The sequence below is a fragment of the Hypanus sabinus genome, chromosome 3 (assembly GCF_030144855.1).
Source record: "Hypanus sabinus isolate sHypSab1 chromosome 3, sHypSab1.hap1, whole genome shotgun sequence".
In the NCBI taxonomy this organism is placed as follows: domain Eukaryota; kingdom Metazoa; phylum Chordata; class Chondrichthyes; order Myliobatiformes; family Dasyatidae; genus Hypanus; species Hypanus sabinus.
This window is the reverse complement of record NC_082708.1, coordinates 177,191,108-177,212,982: the sequence shown is the minus strand read 5'-3', so window position 1 is coordinate 177,212,982 and position 21,875 is coordinate 177,191,108. Positions and strand designations below refer to the sequence as shown.

The 21,875-nt window shown below is 41.2% G+C and overlaps 1 protein-coding gene across 1 annotated transcript; it reads right to left on the bottom strand.

Moving 5' to 3' along the window:
• Positions 1-2,523: 2,523 nt before the first annotated feature.
• On the bottom strand, positions 2,524-21,060 carry LOC132390952 (fatty acid-binding protein 1, liver-like). The gene is made up of 4 exons (XM_059963485.1): positions 20,951-21,060; positions 9,412-9,584; positions 5,596-5,688; positions 2,524-2,577 (listed from the first exon to the last, which is right to left on the bottom strand). The coding sequence occupies exons 1-4, from the start codon at positions 21,015-21,017 to the stop codon at positions 2,524-2,526; spliced, it is 387 nt and encodes a 128-aa protein (XP_059819468.1). The 5' UTR covers positions 21,018-21,060.
• Positions 21,061-21,875: the final 815 nt, after the last annotated feature.

Below are 21,875 nucleotides of genomic sequence, written 5' to 3'. Positions count from 1 at the left end.
TTTGTCATTAACTGTTGGAGAAGTTCCAGATAACTAGTGGGTTGCTAATATTGTTCCATTGTTCTGGAAGGGTAGCAGGAACAGGCCGGGGAACTACATGACACATGGGATTCAGGGTGAACTAGCAAGGTGGACTCAGAAATGGCTCAATGATAGGAAGCAGAGGGTGATAGTTAAAGGCTGATTCTCCAACTGGAGGCCTATGACTAGTGAGATGACCTAGGGGCCAGTGTTGGGACCTCTACTGTTCATTATTTATGTAAGTGATTTGGATGTGAATATACATGGCACGATTAATCAAGTTTGCAGTAGGTACTGTTGTAGTTATATAAGTCATTGGTGAGACCTCACTTGGAGCATGGTCCACAGTTTTGGTCACCCTGGTATAGGAAACATGTTGTCAGGCTGGAGAGATTTACAAGGATGTTTGCTAGATGAGTGGACCTGAGTTACAAGAAATTGTCCACACTGGATTCATATTTTCCAGAGTACAGGAGAATGAGGGATGATTTCACAAAAGTTTTTAAGATCATGAAGGGTACGGATAAGGTGGAAGGTCATGGTCTTCTCCCGAGGGCTGGAGATTCCAAAACCAGAGGTCAAGAATAAAAGTTAAAGGGGAGATATTTAAAACAAGACCTGAGAGGTAACTTTTTTTACTCAGAGGGAGTAAGTACCTAGAAAGAGCTGCCAGAGATGGTCAAGGTAGGTACAATTACAACATTTAAGAGGAATTTGCATAGGTACATGGGAGCTAAGGCCTCGGAGGGTGATGGGTTGAACTCAGACACCTGGGACTAGCAAAGAGGATGTTGTATCATTGGCCATCACTGACCAATGGGCTGAGTCTGCTTCCATGCTGGATTACTCTATGAATCTACCAAATACTGAAAGGCCTGGATAGAGTGGACATGGAGAAGGTTAGTCCACTTGTACAGTAGGAGTATTGAGGAGCTGAGGGCACCGCCTTAGAACAAAGGAATGAGATGAGATGAGGAGGAGTTTCTTCACTCAGGAGGTGATGAATCTATGGAATTCATTGCCATTGGGTTTATTTACAACAGAAATTGTTTGGTTCTTAATTGGTAAGAGTTAAGAATTACAGGGGACAGATGAGATAATGGAATGAGACAAAATGAGACATGATTGAATGGCAAAGCAGACTTGATGGGCTCAATGGCTAATTCTGCTCCTATGTCTTATGGTTGTGTTTCTCAAAGAACTCTATCAAATTTATAAGAAAAACATCCCCCATGCAAAGCTATGCTGACTATCCCTAGTAAATCTATGCATCTCCAAATACAAATAAATTATATCCCTAAGAACCTTCTCCAATAATGTCCTGGTTTATCCCCATTTACCTTCTTAAGGAAAGGAGCAACATTGGCTTTTCTCCAGTTCTCTGTCTCCTCGCCTGTGACTAAAGAGGATGCTTCAGTATCTTTGATTGAAGCCATCATGTCATGTCTTTTTTAATATTTATCAAGATAACCAACACCTCCTCCTTCTTAATATTGGCATTCCCTAAAATATCCACATCGCTTCAATAATCTTAGCCCATCTATGTCCTTCTTGGTGAATACCAATGTGAAATACTCATTAAGGACCTCACCCACTTTCTCTGCCTGCAAGAATAAATTCCATCCTTTGTCCTTGAGTGGAGCTGCCCATTCTCTAACTCCTAATTTATGTACAATATGTTTTAGGAGTCTCCTTAATCCCACTTCCCAAAGGCATTTCATTGCTCCTTTTAGCTTCTTTCTGAGATGTAATGATTGCAGAGTTCTATGACTGGTGCTTCCATAGCACAAGCTGGAAAAAAATTGTCATACCCAATGCCAGGCAGCAAACGTAGGGAGAGCTTCTCTTGAGCTTCTGAGCATTTCTAGTATTTTCTCTTAGATAGCCATAGACTCTCAGAAATACCCAGGCACTTCGGCCCTCGGAATCCATGTTGACCATCAATTACCTATTTATGTTAATCCAACATTCATTCATTTTTCTTATTCTTCACGAGTTCTCAGTATCTCTCCCTTCCCAGATGCCACCACCCCTTGCCACACACATTGGGGGTAATTTACCGCAGCAATTAATCTCCCTAACTGCACACCTTTGAGATGTGGGAGGAAACTGGAGCTCCTGGAAGAAGCCCACATGGTCACAGGAAGACCGTGTGGACTTCTTATGGACAGCACCCATTTTCAGGATTGAACCGAAGTCTCTGGCACCCTCAGGCAGTTGCTCTACCAGGACTATGGCCCATGTTATATTCTGAACGTCCAGCACTTGGGTAATGCATAGGGATCCACTGGGAATGTATTGTTAGGCACTGAGGGAGTTATAGAATGTAGCGTTACTAACTTCCATTTGGGTTTCATGTCATTTTTCTCCTTAGGTGAGCTCACTAGTGTGAGATGTCAATTATAATTAATACTGTCATTAAAGAGAAAAAACAGAAATTCAGACGAATAGGTTTTATTTGTAATGCCATACATCAAGCTGCACAGAGTGCTCTGTACTCTTTTATCTGATTCTCTTGCTGATTGTCTTGTATTGAATAGCACCAAAGGTCATAGTCTGCAAAGAGAACAATAAACAACATTTTGTTTATCAAGGAATACTGTCCAAATACAAGGCAAGTCCCCAATTCTCCATGGTTGAACCCTTCCCCTGTGAGTCACAGGGTCTCGAGTTGACACCATGTTCTGTACTGACACCCTATGCAAAGCAGGGCAACAGAAACATAGCCCTTTGTTGCGTCCGCCTATCCCCTGCCAGCCTCCGCCCTCCAATCCCTCACTCCACTCCACCTGCCCTCCTCCAGTTATTGCTCGCCACTTTTTACCTTGATCCTCAGCATTGCCTCTTTATACTGGCTATCTCCCTTCCACTCTTTTAGTGCAAATGAAGAGTTTCAACCTGAAATGTTGACTGTCCATTTCTGTCTATAGGTGCTGCCTGTCCATAAGACCATAAGACATAGGAGCAGAGTGAGGCATTCAGTCCTTTGAGTCTGCTCCGTCATTCTATCATGGCTGATCTATTATTCCCCCTCAACCCCATTCTCTTGCCTTCCTTTTGTAACCTTCGATATCCTTATCAATCAAGAGCTATCAACCTCTGCTTTAAACATACCCAGTAACTTGTCCTCCACGGGCATCCATGGCAATGAATTCCGCAGATCTGCCACCCCCTGGGTAAATAAATTCCTCCCACTGAGTTCCTCCAGCAACTTTCTTTGAGATTCCAGCACCTGCAGACTCTTGTGTTTCTGACAAAATCTTGTATCTTGCCTTATTTTTTTAGGTTCAGCATGGTGACAGGCCCTTCCGGCACAATGACCCCGTGCCGTCCTATTCACTCATGTGACCAATTAACCTACTACTCCACATGTCTTTGGAATATGAGAGGGAACTAGCACCCAGAGGAAACCACGTAGTCACAAGGAGAATGAACAATCTCCTAATAGACTGTGGCAGGATTGAACCTGTATTGTTCGTGCCATGCTAACCACTGTGCTATTATGCTGATCCTAAATCTTTCACCATTGCTGGGCTAGAAATGTTCACCCTGTTTCTATCTGCATCGTCACTGTCTGATCTCCTCAGTATTTCCAGCATTTGCAGTTTTATTTTATTTTTCCAAAACCTACAGTGTCTTTCTTTTGGTGTGACAGGTCTTAATACTTCAAAACACTGACTGGTTGCATTCTTATAGAGTAATACAGCATGGAAGCAGGCTCTTTGGCCCAACAAATCCCTGCTGAACACCATGTCCATGTAAGCTAGTCCCATCAGCCCATGTTTGTTCCATATCCCTCTAAACCTTTCCTGTCTACAAACCTGTCCTTGTGGTATACAAGTAAGAAATATATGATATCAATTTCTCTTGTGGGGATATGTAGAACTGAGCCAATGGAATTAAATAAACCAATCAGAATAATGATACTGTAACTAAAATAAATATTAACATCTACACAACACTTAGTCAACTGACAGACAGAACACACACAATGCTGGAGGAACTCAGCAGGTCAGGCAACATCCCCGTTTAGAAAATAGACTACACTTTAATTCCTTTTATCAATATTTATGACCACCCACTTCCCTACATTGTATTCCATCTGCCACTTTGTTGTCCATTCTCCCAATCTTTTGAAATTCTTCTGCAGATTCCCTGCTACCTCAACACAACTTCTGCATCTCTGCATCATCCACAGCCTTGGCCACAAAGCCATCAATTCCATCATCTGTATCACTGACACATTGTATAACATGAAAAGAAGCCATATGAATACCGACCACTGCAGAACACCACTTGTCACCAGCAACCAACCAGAATAGGCCTCCTCTATTCCTACTCATTGTCTCCTGCCAGTCAGACAGACTTTTATCCAAGTTAGTACCTTTCCTGTAGCACCATGGGCTCTTAAATTAAAGTCCATTTTCAGCATTGGTGGTGGACAACAGGCTATCATGAGGTAGGAGGGTCTCTCGGGACGTCCTGCATGACGAGCAGGAGCCACTCTATTTAGACATTTCTGACAGTAACTCTTGAAAACAATGTCATTTGCTTTTCTTTCATTTGACTTTTAGAAGATACAGGAGCTTGTAAGTCTACATGATCAGACTCAAACTTCTTCCCTGCTGTGATCGGGTTCCTGAACCAATTATCCTTCGACAACCGCATCCCACTAGTGTTGCCATGTTCTCAAACCTTAATTCTACCTCTCACTTTATTGTCACTTCAAGATTTCTTTTTGCATTACAACACTTTACATCATTCCATCGTTTCTGATCTCAGCTTTGTATTTATTGTCGTTTTTATTATTTGCCAGCAGACTTCAGAACCAGTGTGAATAACTTCACTCACCTCAACACTAAACTAATTCCACATCTGTGGAGTCACTTCTCAAGCACCCTACAATCCATGTTCTCAATAGTATTTATTATTTATTTATTCATTATTCTTATTATTATTGCTTGTGGTTTTTTTGTATTTGCATAGTTTGACTTTTTTAAATTGTTTTTCTGTCTTTGTGAGTAGATTTTCATTGTTCCTATTGTGTTTCTTTGTATCTGGTGAGAATGCCTGCAAGAAAATGAATCTCAAGGTAGTGTATGGTGATACACATGTACTTTTGAAAATAAATTTACTTTGAACATATGCTGCTGACTCTGTGAGCTCCAAGTGAGCAAGGAATTTCAAAGCAGCCTGGTGTATATGACAATAAACTCACCTGATCTGATAGGATCTGCCAGCAGCTTTCAAATGTTTTCTAGGAGGGTTGTCAATAGATTTTTCAACACTGAGAGAAATTGTAATGGAGTTAAGGGTAGGGAAAGTTCAGCTGTAGAAATTGCCATGATCTTATTGAATAATTCCATGGGCTTGAAGTGCCCTATGGCCTCCTCCTGTTCTTTTTTTTTACATTCCCATCAATTCAATTATAATTTTGCCATCACATCAGTTAATACCTACCAACCTTACTGTCAGTCATTGAAAGTAGTCCAAAGTCTTCAGACATTTAAAACTTTCTAAGAGGATCAATACCAAAGTTTGTAGTATCCCATGTCATGGTGAAGGGTTACTTACAATAATCAGTTGGTCTCCCACAACCTCAGAGACTGAGGTAATGTCTTTCATCTTGATAACAAGTTTATGGTTTCTTTCAGCAGTGACTACGGTCTAGATCAGCAATACACAAGATAGTAAAAAATACACCTGTGAAAATCTTGTCCACCATGTTAACTTATACAGATACAGGCATTTCAATTATTCAAGCCTATTTCATAGAATACAGAACATAGAACACAGAGCTTGACAGCACGGTAAAGGCTCTTTAGCCCACAAGGTTGTGCCGATCTTATAACCAGATCTAAGATCAATCTAATCGATTACAAAGTGGTATTGATCACCATCATCATCATGTGCCATGTCGTTCGACATGTGAAATCTTTGTCTCCAAGACCATGACTGTTCTTGGTAAACTTTCCTACAGAAATGATTTGCCATTGCCTTCTTCTGATCAGGGATTAGCCCCAGTGTAATCAAATGCTCTTGAACTCAGGCTACTAGTTTCACTGCAGGTGACTGCTTAAGTGGGTTATTTGGAAAATTGACAAGCAACTACTTTTATTGATACTTGTGCATTGATATTCAAAAAATATAACACACAGCCTTTGGTATCCACTTACAGGGGGAAAAAAAATCTTCAAATGTGGAAGCTTTTTCAAACTTCTCAGGAATGTTGGCTTAGCCAAACTAAAACTAAAGTCAAGGTACAGTTTGCAGAGAGGCCCCAATCATTCTTCTGTTTTCAGACTGCACTGTATCATGTCTGAAGGAACATAATCGTAGGATAGAGAATAAAAGCAGGAAATGTTGGAACCACTTAGTAGATTAGGCAGCATCTGAGGAGAGAGAAACAGAATTGCTACTTCACTAACCTAAGCCATCATCTCTGTTTCCTTCTGCACAGCTACTTCTCGACCTGCTTTAATTCAATGTTTTATTGCAATATTTTGCGATATGTTTGGGGGGGTGGGGTCACAGTAGTATAGAGGTTAGTGAGATGCTACTATAGCTGAGGGCACTCTGGAGTTTGGAGTTCAATCCCAGTGCCATCTGTAAGGAGTTTGTTCATTTCCCCATGTGGGTTTCCTCCAGAGCTCTGGATTCCTCCCACATTAGATGTGTTGTTGGGTGGTGTGGTTCATTGGGCCAGGACGGCTGTTCCATGTTGTATCTCTAAGTAAAATATATAAACCTTTATAAAAATATAAATATATAAACTGATTTTTGAGCGTGCCTGTGGATGGGAAGGGTGATGTGAGGGAGGATGGGAAGAAGCCCACAGTTGAGAAATTTACTGTAGTGAGTATAATAAACAGATTTAAAATGAATGAGATTTGGTGAGTAATCATTATCTTTGTGAAGAGAAATTCCTCATTCAGCCAATAGATTTGGTTTGATCTTAGTTTTGACATGCTATGCAGTTAGCAATTGAATTTTGTAAACATGCCTTTGTGCTGGAGTTACAAAACTCATTCCAAAACCATGGATTTAAGTTATGAAAAGTTACGAATTGGATGAACATTTGAAACAATAGATTACCTTTATTTGTCACACATATTGTATTTGAAATACAATATTTCACACATATTGTATTGTGTGCAGTTTTGGTCACCTAATTACAGGAAGGATATTAATAAGGTTGAAAGAGTGCAGAGAAAGTTTACAAGGATGTTGCTGGGACTTGAGAAACTGAGTTAAAGAGAAAGGTTGAATGGATTAAGACTTTATTCCCTGGAGCATAGGAGAATGAGGGGTGATTTGATAGAGGTATATAAAATTATGATGGGTATAGATAGAGTGAATGCAAGCAGGCTTTTTCCACTGAGGCTAGGGGAGAAAAAAAACCAGGGGACATGTGTTAAGGGTGAAGGAGGAAAAGTTTAAAGGGAACATGGGGTGGGGGGCTTCTTCATGCAGAGAGTGGTGGGAGTGTGGAATGAGCTGCCAGATGAACTGGTGAATGCGGGCTTACTTTTGGCATTTAAGAAAATCTTGGTCAGGTATATGGAAGAGAGGGGTTTGGAGGGATATGACCCAGGTACAGGTACAGGCCCAGGTACTAGGCAGAAAAATGGTTCAGCACAGCCAAGAAGGGCCAAAAGGCCTGTTTCTGTGCTGTAATGTTCTGTGGTTCTATGGAAAGCATTGAAACAAACAGTGAAATGTGCCATTTGTGTCAACACAATCCCAAGATGAGCCGGGGGCAGCCTGGAAGTATTTCCATGCTTCCTGCACCAACATATCATGCTCACAAATTACTAACCCTAACCCATCCATCTCTGGAAAGTGGGAGGAAACTGGAGCACCTAGAGGAAACACACATGGCCATAGGGAGACTGTACAAACTTCTTACAGATGTGGCAAAATTAAACCCAGGTCACTGGCACCATAAAGCATTATGCTAACTGCTACGCTACTGTGCCACCCTGTATTATAGGGCTCTGGGGAAGAGCAAATTGAACTAGTTGTTTCTTTCAAAGGGAGGGGTTAGTTTTAATGGACTGAATGGCCTCCTTCTATGCTAGTGACCTCTATTATTCAGAGATTGAGCCTTTTAATCAGGAGAACTTATGAAGTCATGGAACAAGGAAATAGGTCTTTCAGCTCACCAGATTGTGTATTAACCTGGGAGATATCCCCTCTGGCCCCAGGGACATACCTATTCAAATGTTTTTCAAAAGTTCTAGCACACCTTCTTTCTTAATATCGATATGTTCTGGCATATCAGCCTGTTCTACACTGACTTCACGTTGGCCAAGTCCATCTCATTGCTTAATACTCAAAGTATCCATTAAGGACCTCCCCTACCTCCTTCATTTTCGGGCACGTTTCCTCTTCTATCCCTGATCAGTCCTACCCTCACTCTCGTCATCCTCCTGTTAATTACATACAATATCAAGTAGTTATCTGTACTAATCCTATTTACCCATATTTGGTCATAGTCTTCCATGGTATGGTGATTCAAGTGCTCAGCTAGATAGTGGGAGAATATTGTCTCAATTAACCTCTTAGACTGTGAGTATTACACCTAGGTTCCAACTACCCTTTGGGTAAAGAATTTATTTCCCAGGTGCTCCTCTAAACCACCTACCCCTGTCCCTCACCCTCTAGATTTGAACACCTCTGCGAAGGAGAAATGTTCCCCACAATCTATCCAACTTATGCCCCTCATGAAATTAACTCATGCAACAATTGATTACTAATTTATTGGTTTGTCACAACATTGTGGGCTGAAGGGCCTGTTCCTGTGCTGTACAGTTCTTTTTTTCTGTAATTTATTTTTTTATTGAAGGTCATCAAACAAACATTTCCGTAAGATGTATTTCGGACATTGTACATATATATCACAAATCTCCACAAAGTATTTATCTGAGGTATACACTTATAGAAAAGATTGGAAAGAAAAAACAAGCAAAAGGAAAGAACTATGTACAAGTAGGGAGTGATCTTTTTTTTTTTACAACAGATCCATTGATTTGTGAGAATAAAATCAGGCCTAAGAGGCATTATGTAGTTAAACCATTTTTCCCAGTATGAATCAAATTGTTCCAGCTTATGATTAACAGATACTGTTATCTTCTCCATTTTGTAAATGTCCATTGTAATTTCCATCCATGTACTTAAAGTTGGGCTCTCCTGTGATAACCATTTCTTAGTAAGAGTCTTTTTACCATCCACCAAAAGTATATTCATTAAATATTTATCTCTTTTCAACCATTCTTGAGGTGCTGTACAGTTCTATGTTCTATAATCTAACTGTATTGTTAACATCAACCAGCAGTGTGCAAAACAGATTAATGTATGTCTTAATGTTCAAATAGAGAAGGCCGTTACCTTAATTTGTTCTCCAGAGGGACTTAGGACTTCCATCTCCTCTCCAATTGTAAACTCATGGACAATCAGCTCGCTGCCCATGGTGACATTTACCTTGAAGTGGTCTCCAGTTTGGATAATTTCAGTAACACTCTTCGTATCTTTCCATTTTGTAATTAACTCATCTGGGATATCTAGATATTGAACACAGATGATTTTTGACAAGTAAACCTACTGCCAGCGTTCATGGCCATAACCAAAAAACATTTGAGCAATTAGCATCTGCATTTCTTAAAGGGGAGAAACTTAGGAATGAACTTAGGACAGCTAGCAGGAGAGATGAAAAAGCCTTGGTAGTAGGATTAAGAAAAACTCCAAGGTGATCTACAGGTACGTGAAGAACAGAATTATGATTGGAATGACAGTAGGACTGATCAGGGATAGAAGAAGAAATGTGTTCCTGTAGTCAGAGGAGGTATGGGAGGTTCTCAATAAAAACTTTGCTTCAATAATCACCAATGAAAGGGATTTGACCAATATAAGGTCAACATAGAACTGTTGATATTAAGAGGAAGAGCTGGAACTTTTGAAAAACATTAGAATAGGTAAAGTTTGGGGGCCAGAAAGGATATACATTGGGTTAGTACAGGAAGCAAAGGAAGAGATTGCTGTGCTTTTGGCGAAGATCTTTGCATCCCCACTAGCCATTGGAATTGAGCCAGTGGATTGGAAGGTGATAAATGTTATTCCTTTGTTCTATAGATGTGTAGTGGAGAGTATACTGACTGGTTACATCACAGACTGGTATGGAAACTCCAATGTCCTTGAACAGAAAAGCCTACAAAAACTAGTGGATACAGCCTGGCCCGTCATGAGTAAAGCTCTCTCTACCATTGACCACATCTACAAGAAGTGCTGTCGCAAGAAAGCAGTATCTGTCATCAAGGACTCCCACCACCCAGGTCATACTCTCTTCTTGTTGCTGCCATCAGGAAAAAGGCACAGGAGCCTCAGGTCCCACACCACTACCAGGAACAGCTATTATACCTCAACCATCAGGACCTTAACCAAAAGAGATAACTTCACCCAACTTCACTAGCCCCATCACTGAACTGATCCTGCAAACTATGGACTCAATTTCAAGGAGACTTCAACTCATGTTCATGATATTTACTGATAATTTATTTATTATTATCATTTTTTTCCTTTTACATTTACACTGCTTTTTGTCTTTTGCACATTGGTTGTTTGTCAGTCATTGTGTGGCTTTTCATTGACTATATTGTGTTTCTTTGTATCTACTGTGAATGCCTGCAAGAAAATGAATCTCTGGGTAGTATATGGTGACATATATAAGACTATAAGACCAAATTACAAAGCAGCAGAATTAGGCCATTCAGCCCATTGAAATTAATCTGTCTGCCCATCAAGGCTGATCCTGTATCCCACACACCTCCCTTCTTGTCATAACCCTTGATGCCTTGATCAATCAGGAAACTATCAATTTTTGTTTTAAATTTATCCATGGTCTTGGCCTCCACAGCTGTCTGTGGCAGAGAATTCCACAGATTCACTCCTCACTGGCTAAAAAAATTCCTCCTTACCTCTGTTCTAAAGGGTTGCCCCTTAATTCTGAGGCTCTGTCCTCTGGTTCTGAACACCTCCACCACAGGACACATCCTCTGCACACCCATCTTATCTAGTCCTTTCAACATTCAGTGGGGTTTCAATGAGATCCCACCTTGTTCTTCTAAAATCCAGTGACTACAGGTCCAAACCTGCCAAATGCTCCTCATATGTTAACCCTTTCATTCCCAGAATAATAATACCATAAGACATAGGAGCAGAATTAGGCCATTTGACCAATCAAGTCTGCTCTGCCATTCAATCATGGCTGATCCTTTAAGTTCCCTCCTCAGCCCCACTCCCTGGCCTTCTCCCCATAATCTTTGATGCCATGTCCAGTCAAGAACATATCAAGCTCTGCTTTAAATATACCCAAACGACCAGGCCTCCACAGCTGCCTATGGCAATAAATTCCACAAATGTACTGCCCACTGGCTAAAGTAATTTCTCCACATACCTGTTTTAAATGGATGCCCTTCTATCCTGAGGCGATGCCCTCTAGGCCTAGACTCTCCCATCATGGGAAACATCCTTTCCACATCTACTCTGTCTAGGCCTTTCAACATTTGAAAGGTTTTGATGAGATCCCCCCTCATCCTTCTGAATTCTGTTGAGTACAGACCTAGAGCTAGCAAACATTCCTCGTACCTTTTGTTTCCCAGAATCATCCTTGAGAACATCCTCTGAACCCTCTCCAATGCCAGCACATCTTTTCTTAGATGAGGAGCCCAAAACTGTTCACAGTACTCAAGGTGAAGCCTCACTAGTGCCTCACTAAAGCCTCAGCATCGCATCCCTGATCTTGTATTCTAGACCTCTTGAAATGAATATTAACATGGCGCTTGCCTTTTTCACCACTGACTCTACCTGCAAGTTAACCTTTAGGCTGTTCTGCACGAGGACTCACAAGTCCCTTTGCATCTCAGATTTTTGGGTTTTCTTCCCATTTAGAAAATATTCTATATATTTATTTCTTCCACCAAAATGTATGACCATGCATTTTCCAACATTTTGCACTTTCTTGCCCATTCTTCTAATCTGTCTAAGCCCTTCTGCAGCCTACCTGTTTCATCAACACTACCTGCACCTCCGCCAATCTTTGTATCATCTGCAAACTTGGCAACCTCTTGAACCTCCTCTGGACTCTCTCCAATGACAACACATCCTTTCTTCGATATGGGGCACAAAACTTTTGACAGTACTCAAAGTGCGGCCTGACCATTGTCTTATAAAAACTCAGCGTTATCTCCTTGCTATTCCCCTTGACATAAATGCCAACATTGCATTTGCCTTCTTTACCACAGACTCAACCCGTAATTTAACCCTTTGGGAGTTTTGCACGAGGATTCCCGAGTCCCTCTGCACCCTTAATGTTAGAGTTTTCTCCCCATTTAGATAATAGTCTGCACTATTGTTCCTTTTGTTCTGTGTTCCAACTATTTTCCCCAGGACAGATATGAGACATGGTAGATTGCTGATGCTGATAACTGATAGAAAGTCAGGATACCTGAGGCAGGATCACAACTCTGACATGTAAACTTATCTTCCCTTCACAGATGCTGCCTGACAATGCTGAGTTGCTCCAGCCGATGGCTTTTTGCTCCCATTCTACCGAGAAGTCTCTGGCCTGAACTGTTAATACTGTTTCTCTTTCTACCGATACAACCTGACAAGCACAGTGTTTCCAGCATCTTCTCTTTTTAGTTAAGTTACCATGTTGTTTGAAAATGCATTAAATAATATACTAAACTTCTTTGTGGTTTGCGTCTTATGTGGTTTCTAGCATGACAAGGTAGAGTGAGTTAAAGACAGAGGAGCATTATCGATCAACAAGCATCTGTGAAATGAAAACAGATATAATGTTTCAGGTTGAAGACTCCTTGTTAACTGAGTGGGCTGCCAAAATAGCCAATACTTTGAATAAAACTTCTGGTCTAGAAATGTTTCTCCTATTGCGTGCAGTAATGCATAATGGTGTAATTGTTGGAACAATTCTCTCATCAGGCAGAAATACAAAAGCCTGAAAGCTGATATCACCAGGCTCAAGGACAGCTTCTATCCTGTTGTTATGACTATTTATTGGATCCCTATTGTGATAAGGTTGTCCTCACGTCCTACCTAATTATGATCCTGCACCATAATGTCCATCTACTCTGCACTTTCTCAGTAGCTGTTAAAAGTTATCCTGTGTTATGTTATTGTTTACCTTGTTCTCCCTCAATGCAATCTGTAATGAATTGATCTGTATGAAGAGTATGCAAGACAAGCTTTTCACTATAACTCAGTGCATGAGACAATAATGAACCAATTTTTCATTTCCAATTTCCATTGCTTGATTATCATCTCTGTAAGGGTGATGGTCCAGGCACATTTAACAGAGGATACATTTCTCTAATCCTGAATTATAACTACAATATAGTTCAAAAACTGTTTTAGGTTTCAAACATTTGCCTTATTTGGATTCATGGACCAGCTTGTCCCATTGGCTTGTACCATATGGTCAATATTTTGGCTGGGCAATTGTCAATGTCACCGACAATTCATTTCCTTTGCTTGATAAGAAAAACAAATGTTTCTGAGTTTGAAGTTATCATCTCATATTGCTTTTCAACAGAGGGCGACTTTCTTAATTATTGTTTTATATATCACCTTGTTAAGAAGTTTAATTTGGCTCTGTACTTGGAAATAATCTACTGAATGTATTTCAATACCTGCAGGAAGCCTCCATTGTGATAATAAGTTTTATACAGTATCTGTCCACATATACTCAACCATAGGCAAAGCCGCAGAGGTGAGGCAGACAGTTAGAATGACTGCCTACTGCAATGGTCCATTGCCTCAAACTCTTTACGACCATCAAGGCCGGAAGGAGCTCCAAGAGGAGCTCTCTTGATCTGCTCAAGTTGAAACCTCAGCATAGTACTGAGGCCTCTTTGAATGAACTGTTTGCCTCAGAATCCATTAACCGTTCCAGTGCTCGGATAGGAATTCAAGATTTCAAGGCCATATTCCGCAAATAGCTTACTTTTGTCATGATGGACAGTAGAAAGAGATGAGTGGGTTACCTGCCCCTTACACGTCAATCCCCATGTATGGTCTCGACCCAAAACATTGACCATTCTTATACCTTCCTAGGTAAAACCTTCCCTGAGTCTCCCCAGCAGTTTGCTTACAGTTAGTTTCTCTTCATGTACTGGACAACTTCCCTCTCATAACCAGACCAATTTAATTCCTGGTTACCTTGTTCCTTCTACAACAGGGCTGTATACAAAATGCAATCCAATTCACATTATTTGAAGCTAATTCGTTGTGCACACTGTTCGTTAGGATGTTAGCAAAGTTGTGGCATGGTATTGTGTAAATCCCTCCTTTCAAAGGGCAGCACAGAAACATAGCAGTTAGTGTAACGTCGGTGACCCAGGTTCAATTCCTGCCGCTGTCCATAAGGAGTTTGTACGTTCTCACTGTGACCATGTGAGTTTCCTCTAGGTGCTCTGGTTTCCTCCCACAGTCCATAGACGTACGGGTAAATAGGTTAGTTGGTCACATGGGTGTAATTGGGTGGTTATAGACTCATTGGGTTGGAAGGACCTACTATCATGCTGTATCTCTGAATGAAAGTAAACAAATATTCTTAAAAATCTTGCTATCCAAATTAATTCTCTGGCTTCAATGAAACAATAAAATTATCAATAAACACAAACTGGACAATCACTTTACATTCAATTCGCTGGAGTGACCCTGAGCTTTGGTCACATTTCCCCATCTTTCACCACACCACTGCCATCCTGACCTTTCAACATGGCCCCCTACACTTCCAAGGCCTAGTGCACACTTGGGAGCAGCAGCTTATCTTCAGTTTGGTCGCAAAGCAGACGCCTGCACTTAATATCAAATTCTACAACTTAAAGTAATTCACTCTTTGTTGCTGTTTGTATCAAAGTTGTTTATAGAAGCACATTAGAAAGCGTTCTGTCTGGATGCCTAACATGTGACCAGGGAGCTGTGGAGTCAGAAACCACCTCACCTCTATAGGCTCTGTCTATACTTCACCCTGCCTCAGTCAAAGACCCTCTCTTCTCCCATCAGGCAGAAGAAACAAAGGGCTGAAAACACCAGGCTCATGGATAGCTTCTACCCTGCTGTTATCAGACTCTTGGACGGACATCTTATATGATAAGATGCACTCTTGACCTCACAATCTACCTCGTTATGATCTTGCACTTTATTGTTTACCTGCACTGCACCTTCTCCGTGACTTTTACACTTCATTCTACATTGTTATTGTTTTACCTTGTTCTACCTCAATGCTCTGTGTAGGTTGCACTATGTTGCACGATGCACTATGAGCAGGTTGCAAGACAAACTTTCCACAGTACCTTAGTACATGGGACAATGATAAACCAATGACAAAGCCAATGCCCAAAATCCTTTGCCTCTAATAAAGTACTCTTGAAGTTTAACACTACAATATATACTATGCGTTAATATGCTGGTTAATAACTATAGGTTCAGGGCAGTCCCTGGGAGCTGAAAAATTATGAAGATGTTCATGTAAACACAGCAGTCTGAGTAACAGGAGAAGCTCAAGAAATAATCAATATGACTTGGTTAGCAGTATGGGTTCATTAAAGGCAAATTTCCTCCAGCAAGCTTTATGGAGTTTTTTTGATTATATTCCAGAAAATGTTGAGGAAGGACATATGATTTTCCAGAAGACTTTTGATTAGGCTTGCCATCAAATTGAAGTCTGTTGAATAAAAACCTGGAGTAGCATTGATTAAAAATGGTTAAATCTCAAAGGATTTTTAAAATTTCAGATATGAGGGAAGTGTGCAAAGGAAGTCCAGTGGATAGGAGGGTGGGCAACATCAGGGCATAGGATATAGGGGAAAGAGAAAAGGGGCAATTTTTTAACACAGTGTGTGGTGGAATGAACTGCTAGAAGTGTTAGAAGTGAGTACAATTACGTTTAAAAGGCATTTGGACAGGTACATGGATGTGAAAGGTTTAGAGGAATATGGGCCAAATGCAAACAAGCAGGATTATCTCAGGTAGGTACTTCAGGTGGGATGAACAAGTTGGAATGAAGGGCCTGGAAACATGACTCTGACTCTAAAAGGCAGTTTAAACTAGAGGGCACTATTTTAAAATACACTTAAAAGCAATCAGGTTGTTATGCACATACTTCATTGAAAGTTGTATGTGTATAGCAGGCTGAGAAAACAGTTAAAAGTTTAACATAGTAACTTGTGCTTTATAAATTGAAGCATAGAATACATGAGCAAGGAAGTTGCAATGAACTTCTATAAGGCACTGGTTTGGTCACAAAGGAGGATGGTATCAATTGTTGGATGGCAAACTTCAGGAAAGATGAGGATTCTTTGAAGAGGAAAGTTCCATATCTGTGGGACTTCAGTTACTCAATTTGCTTGCAAATATCGTAAGACATAAGAGCAGAATTAGGCCATTCAGCTTCATGAGTCTGCTCCTATTCTCCTTAAAGGAGAATAAGTTGAGAGGGAATATGATAAAGATACTTAAAATAATGAAGGCTCTAGAAAAATTAAAGAGAAACTGCTCCCATTTGTGAGGAGCCAAGCAGGAAGTGACATCAAATAAAGATGATTGACAATAGAGCCAGAAGTGGCATGAGGAAAATTTCTTTACACAGTGAGTGGGTAGGATTTGGAATGGAAACAACACATACACAATGCTGGAGGAACACAGCAGGCCAGGCAACATCTATGGAGAAGAGTATAGTCAATGTTTCGGGCTGATTTGAAATGGACGGGCGTGGACAATAGTAAGGCTGATGCATATGCTTGCATAGGAAAGAAAAGTATTTGCTGTCAACATGAAGAGATGTCACAGGAGATTCTGCAGATGCTGCACTGATAGCATCAATGGAGGGAAATAGACAGTCATTGTTTCAGGTCAAGTCAGTCTGGTCTGAAATGTTGACTGTTCATTTCTCTCCATAAATGCTGCATGACCTACTGAGTTCCTCCAGCATTTTATGTGAGCTTATGAAGAGGTGTTAACTGGATTTTTCACAGGCCAAATAGTCTCACTCTGTGCTGTACTTATTCTGATAATTACTGTTGTAACGCAAGAAGCAAACCAGCTAATTATCCCAAACACAAGAGATTCTGCAGGTGCTGGAAATCCAGAGCAACACCCACAAAAAGCTAAAGGAACTCAGCAGGACAGGCAGCATCTAAGAAGAGAAATAAACATTTGACATTTCAGGCTGAGTACCTTCATCAGATTCTGATGAAAGGCCTCAGCCCAAAATGTTGACTGTTAATTGCCATTGATTTATCTGAAACAAAACTTCCATATATAGCTGTAGGGTAATGACATAATAATCAGTAATGGAAATGGTGACAAAGGGACTGGTATTGACAAGAACACAAGGACTAACATCCTGATAGAGCCTCATTAGAGTCTTACAGAGTTTACAGGAATGGCATTTGCACATTATGAATAGGATTACTGGTTTGATGGTACAATATACATAAGGAAAGATGTACTGATTGTAGACAGATACTGGAAATGTGGAGCAACGCACAAAAAGCCAGTGGAACTCAGTGGATCAGGGAGCATCAATAGAGAGAAATGAACAGTTAATATTTTGGGTCAAACAATGAAGGGTCTTGGCCCAAAATGTCAACTGTCCACTTCCCTCCATAGATGTACTGGTTTATTCTATTTCCTGTATATTATTTTATGAATAAAGTTTATTTCTGAAATTAAAAAAAGAATTACAGATTTGAGTGAGAGAGAAAAACACTCCCAGTTCAACAACTTATCAGAAAGTCAACATTACTGGGTATATTTAAAGAAGAAGTTAATAGTTTCTTAATTTATAAGTGTGTCAAAGGTTTCAGGGAGAAGGAAAGAGAATGGGGTTGAGAGGGAAAATAATTCAGCTGTGACCAAATGGTAGAGCAGACTCAATGGACTGAATGGCCTAATTCTGCTCCTCTGTCTTATGGTCTCATCTCTGATCTCTGTTATTGCAGTACTCCCGCAGCGTGTATTCAGCTTCCCTCCATAGACTGCAGCCATAGAACCACACCCTTCTGACTCAGCCACAAGAGTGGACCTTCAAATCACAGTTAATGCTTCTTTGTTACTCCAGTGATCAGAGATGTTACTCCACCTTTGCAAAGCATCACAATGAGAGGGACTCTCCAGAACAGGCAGGAAAATCTGATGAACCTGCAACTTCCATCATGCACTTGATGCCAAACGTCTTGAAGTGTCATTGCCTTTCTTCAGTCAATACCTTCACTGCTTTGGAAGCTGTCCAACTGATTCAGCCAGCTACCTAACCAAAAGTAAGCACTGACTTCAAAGGTTTGTGTGCGTTGATGGTGGTAGAGGCAGATACATTACGGATATTTAAGAAATGTTAGATAGGCGCATGGATGTTAGAACAATGGAGCTAAGGGTTACATTGATCTTAGTGTATGTTCCAAGATCAGCACAACAAAGTAGACTGAGGGGCCTGAATTGGGCTGCAGTGCTCTGTGTTCCATTGTTGAAATAAATGACTGGTCATTCCTCTACACAAAACAAAGTTCATTTGCTCAAGTAGGCCAGGCAGCATCTATAGGGAGTAGCGCTGTCGACATTTCGGGCTGAGACCCTTCATCAGGAACGGTCCTGATGAAGGGTCTTGGCCTGAAACGTCGACAGCGCTTCTCCCTATAGATGCTGCCTGGTCTGCTGTGTTCTACCAGCATTTTGTGTGTGTTTTTGTTTGAATTTCCACCATCTGCAGATTTCCTCGTGTTTGCTCATTTGTTCTAGAAAGGCTTAGAAGGGTATGGGCTAAACGCGGGCAAGGACCAGTTGGACTGAAGGATCTTTTTTCCATTCTGAGTGACTATGCCCCTACAAGAGCACTGTACACTAACCTACTAAAGAAAATGAAGGGACATAGCTCTGGTGTTCATTCAATTGGACTTTTACATTAACAAGTTTGGGTGTTGCAGGCTGGGATGTTACCTGGGTTTAGACAACTTGTGCTCAACACAAGAAGCAATGAGAAAGATTGTATATATTTATCTACTTAGCACACAAAATGGACTGTAAAATATCTGCACAGTTCAAAGTTAGAGATCGGTTAATTATATAGATTCTGGAATTGTGAAAAATATTTGGTCCCTGTAGTAATAACCGTGAGGTCTTCCACTGGTCAGAGTCGACCATGGATATTGCATCCTCGCTGTCTTTGTTCAGTCAAATCGTGAGCCAGGGCCATACAATATGGAGACCAAGCTGTGGCTTACATAGCAGTCTCCCCCTTTCCAAGCAGCTGATGAATCCAAAGGAATGGCAGAGACTGATAATGGCAGCAGCGTCACCAGTCAAAGTTGAACGCAATGTAAGACTGTCTTAGGGACTCCAGCTCTGGATTTTCCCTCAGGGTTTACTCCCAAAGCCTTCCCCATGAGTGAGTAAAGCCGTAAGGCAGCAGAGGTTTGAGATCAGAGTTTCCCTTCTCCAAGGTGAGCTGCCAACAATGGGGGTTAATGAGCCCCATTTGCCCGAAGTGACTGGTTTTAAGGTGCCAATAACCCATCTCTGCCCCTTTTCCTGTCAGTAGAAATGGTTGTGCTGTGCTTAGTAACTATGAAAACCACATGTTTTTGATGATCAGAAGCTATTTGAGACACATGTTTTTGGGAGCATTTATATGTGGGAGCTTATCCCCATTACAGCCTTAAGGAACATAATAACAATGAAATTTTTGTTATCTCTAAAGGTCATTTGGTTCATTGATGTACATCAGCAGAGGGGGCTTCTATGACTTTTTTGTGACTCAAGACCCACAGCCATAGGATCACCCTTAACCAAGATCAGAAATAATTAAGATTCAGTCGGTCAGGAGGCACTGAGGGATGAGCAATAAATGCAGGTAGACAAAATGGTTTTTCTTTCTCTGAACTGGTCATTGGGCTTGAGGAAGCCCATCACCAGAACCCACAGACCAAGTGACTGTGGAATCCACACATTTGAGCAAGAGATGCCTGTGTAGACATTGGAAATAGGTAACAATAAGTTAGCCAGCCATTTCCCAGCCCTCCTGGTCTTTATCCGAGTTTATTTCAAGTCAGGGGAATAGGGTAAAGAATGGACTAGCAATTCACAATGTCCTGTGACAAGTCAGAGCACAAAACGAGATGCTTCGTAATGTCGCCTGCAAAGACTGAAGCTGGCACAAGAGCTTTGGGCTGAGTCGGTAACAGCGAAATCAAAATGACCTCTTAAAATAAGTTATTTATATGAATGTATTTAAACATAACAGATGGAAATAGATACATTATGGTCATTACAATTCAAAGATACTGAGTATATTTATTATCAAAGTATACTGAGATGCGCCTTCCAAGAAACTCCTAGACAGGCACATGGATGAAAGAATAATGGACGGAAGGGTTAGATTGATCTTAGAGTAGGTTAAAATTTGGCACAACGTCATGGAGCAAAGGGTCTGTACTGTGGTGTTATGTTCCATGTACTTTGTGCTATGAAACAGGAGTAAGCCACACAGTCCTTCAAGCTTGTTCAGCTATTCAGTAAGACAAGAAACGATCAATACCCAACTTTAGCTCTGCTTTCCTGTAGTCTTTCTGACCTTTGATTCCCCTCCAGTCCAATCTGTCTATTTCACCAGTGACTATCTCAATAGATCCCAATGGCTGAAAGTCTCAAAGATCCACAAATCTCTGTCAGATAAACCTGCTCCTCATTTCTGGCTTTGGACAAGCAATCCCTCCTTGTTCTAGATAGCCTCTCGATGGGTTCACCCTCACGGGATCTACACTGGAGACTGGCACATTTGTGTTGACTTTGACAGAACAAGCTAATGAAAAGATCCCAGCGACGATCACAACCATGAATGCAATGCAACACTTACCAATAGCTTTCATGAACGGTATAAAGTTTTCCTGGCTCTGCAGTTCGTATTTTCCACTGAAATTCATTGTGGAGATGTCCCTGTGGGCGACACGGCAGGAAGAGATTGTCCTTTTCTAGGCTGCTGCCTTCTTCTGCAGGGGAAGGGTTGGGGACTTGGTATCTTCTGATGATATTGAATCATTAACTGACTCACACAATGTGCAAGTGAGTCAGCACTGATGTGGCACAAGGTCTTGTAGATACCAACAGCCTCCACTCCACTCCCTTTCCCTCTGACACGGAGCGGGTTCTTATCCACGTAAAAGTTTATCCACCTGCCACTTCCTCCCAACTCTATTCCTACTCCCCTCCCCTCCCAGGCACGACCTGCCCATCATCTTGCACCTCTCCTCAGTCTGTCAATCACCTCAGACTCCTGTCTCACCACACTTCACACCCTCTTGACTTCCTCTCTCCAATTTCAGTCCTGATGCAAGGTTTTGACCAGAAACACTAACAATCCCCTTGGTCTCACAGGGGGAAACGGCTGAGTTCCTCCAGCAGATTGTTTGTAGTCCCATCTCTTTCCCTGCTGGGTCTTAAGAAATGGGATCTGATGGCAGGAAATGCATTTGCTTCAGTCATGCAAATTTTACCCCCAAGAACATAATGCATGGTTAGTGTAACTGTTAGCACAATGGTTTTACTGTGCTACCGGTCATCGATTGCAATCTGATTCCCACCACTGTCTGTAAGGAGTTTGTATGTTCCCCCCCCCGTGACTGCTTCAGTTTTCTGCCCCACTGGTTAGGGTTAGGCTTAGTGAGTTTAGTTATTTAGAGATAAACCCCCATACAGGCTCTTCTGGCCCAATGAGTCCTCAACACCCAATTACACCCATGTGACCAATTGATCTACTAACCCATGAGTCCTTTGAATGTGGG

Coding starts and splice junctions, on each gene's coding strand:
- LOC132390952 (XM_059963485.1), bottom strand. CDS start 21,017: ATGAATTTCAGTGGAAAATACGAACTGCAGAGCCAGGAAAACTTTATA. Junction 9,585..20,950: donor ACCGTTCATGAAAGCTATTG/GTAAGTGTTGCA, acceptor TTCAATATCTAG/ATATCCCAGATGAGTTAATT. Junction 2,578..5,595: donor TGGGAGACCAACTGATTATT/GTAAGTAACCCT, acceptor TTCTCTTTGCAG/ACTATGACCTTTGGTGCTAT.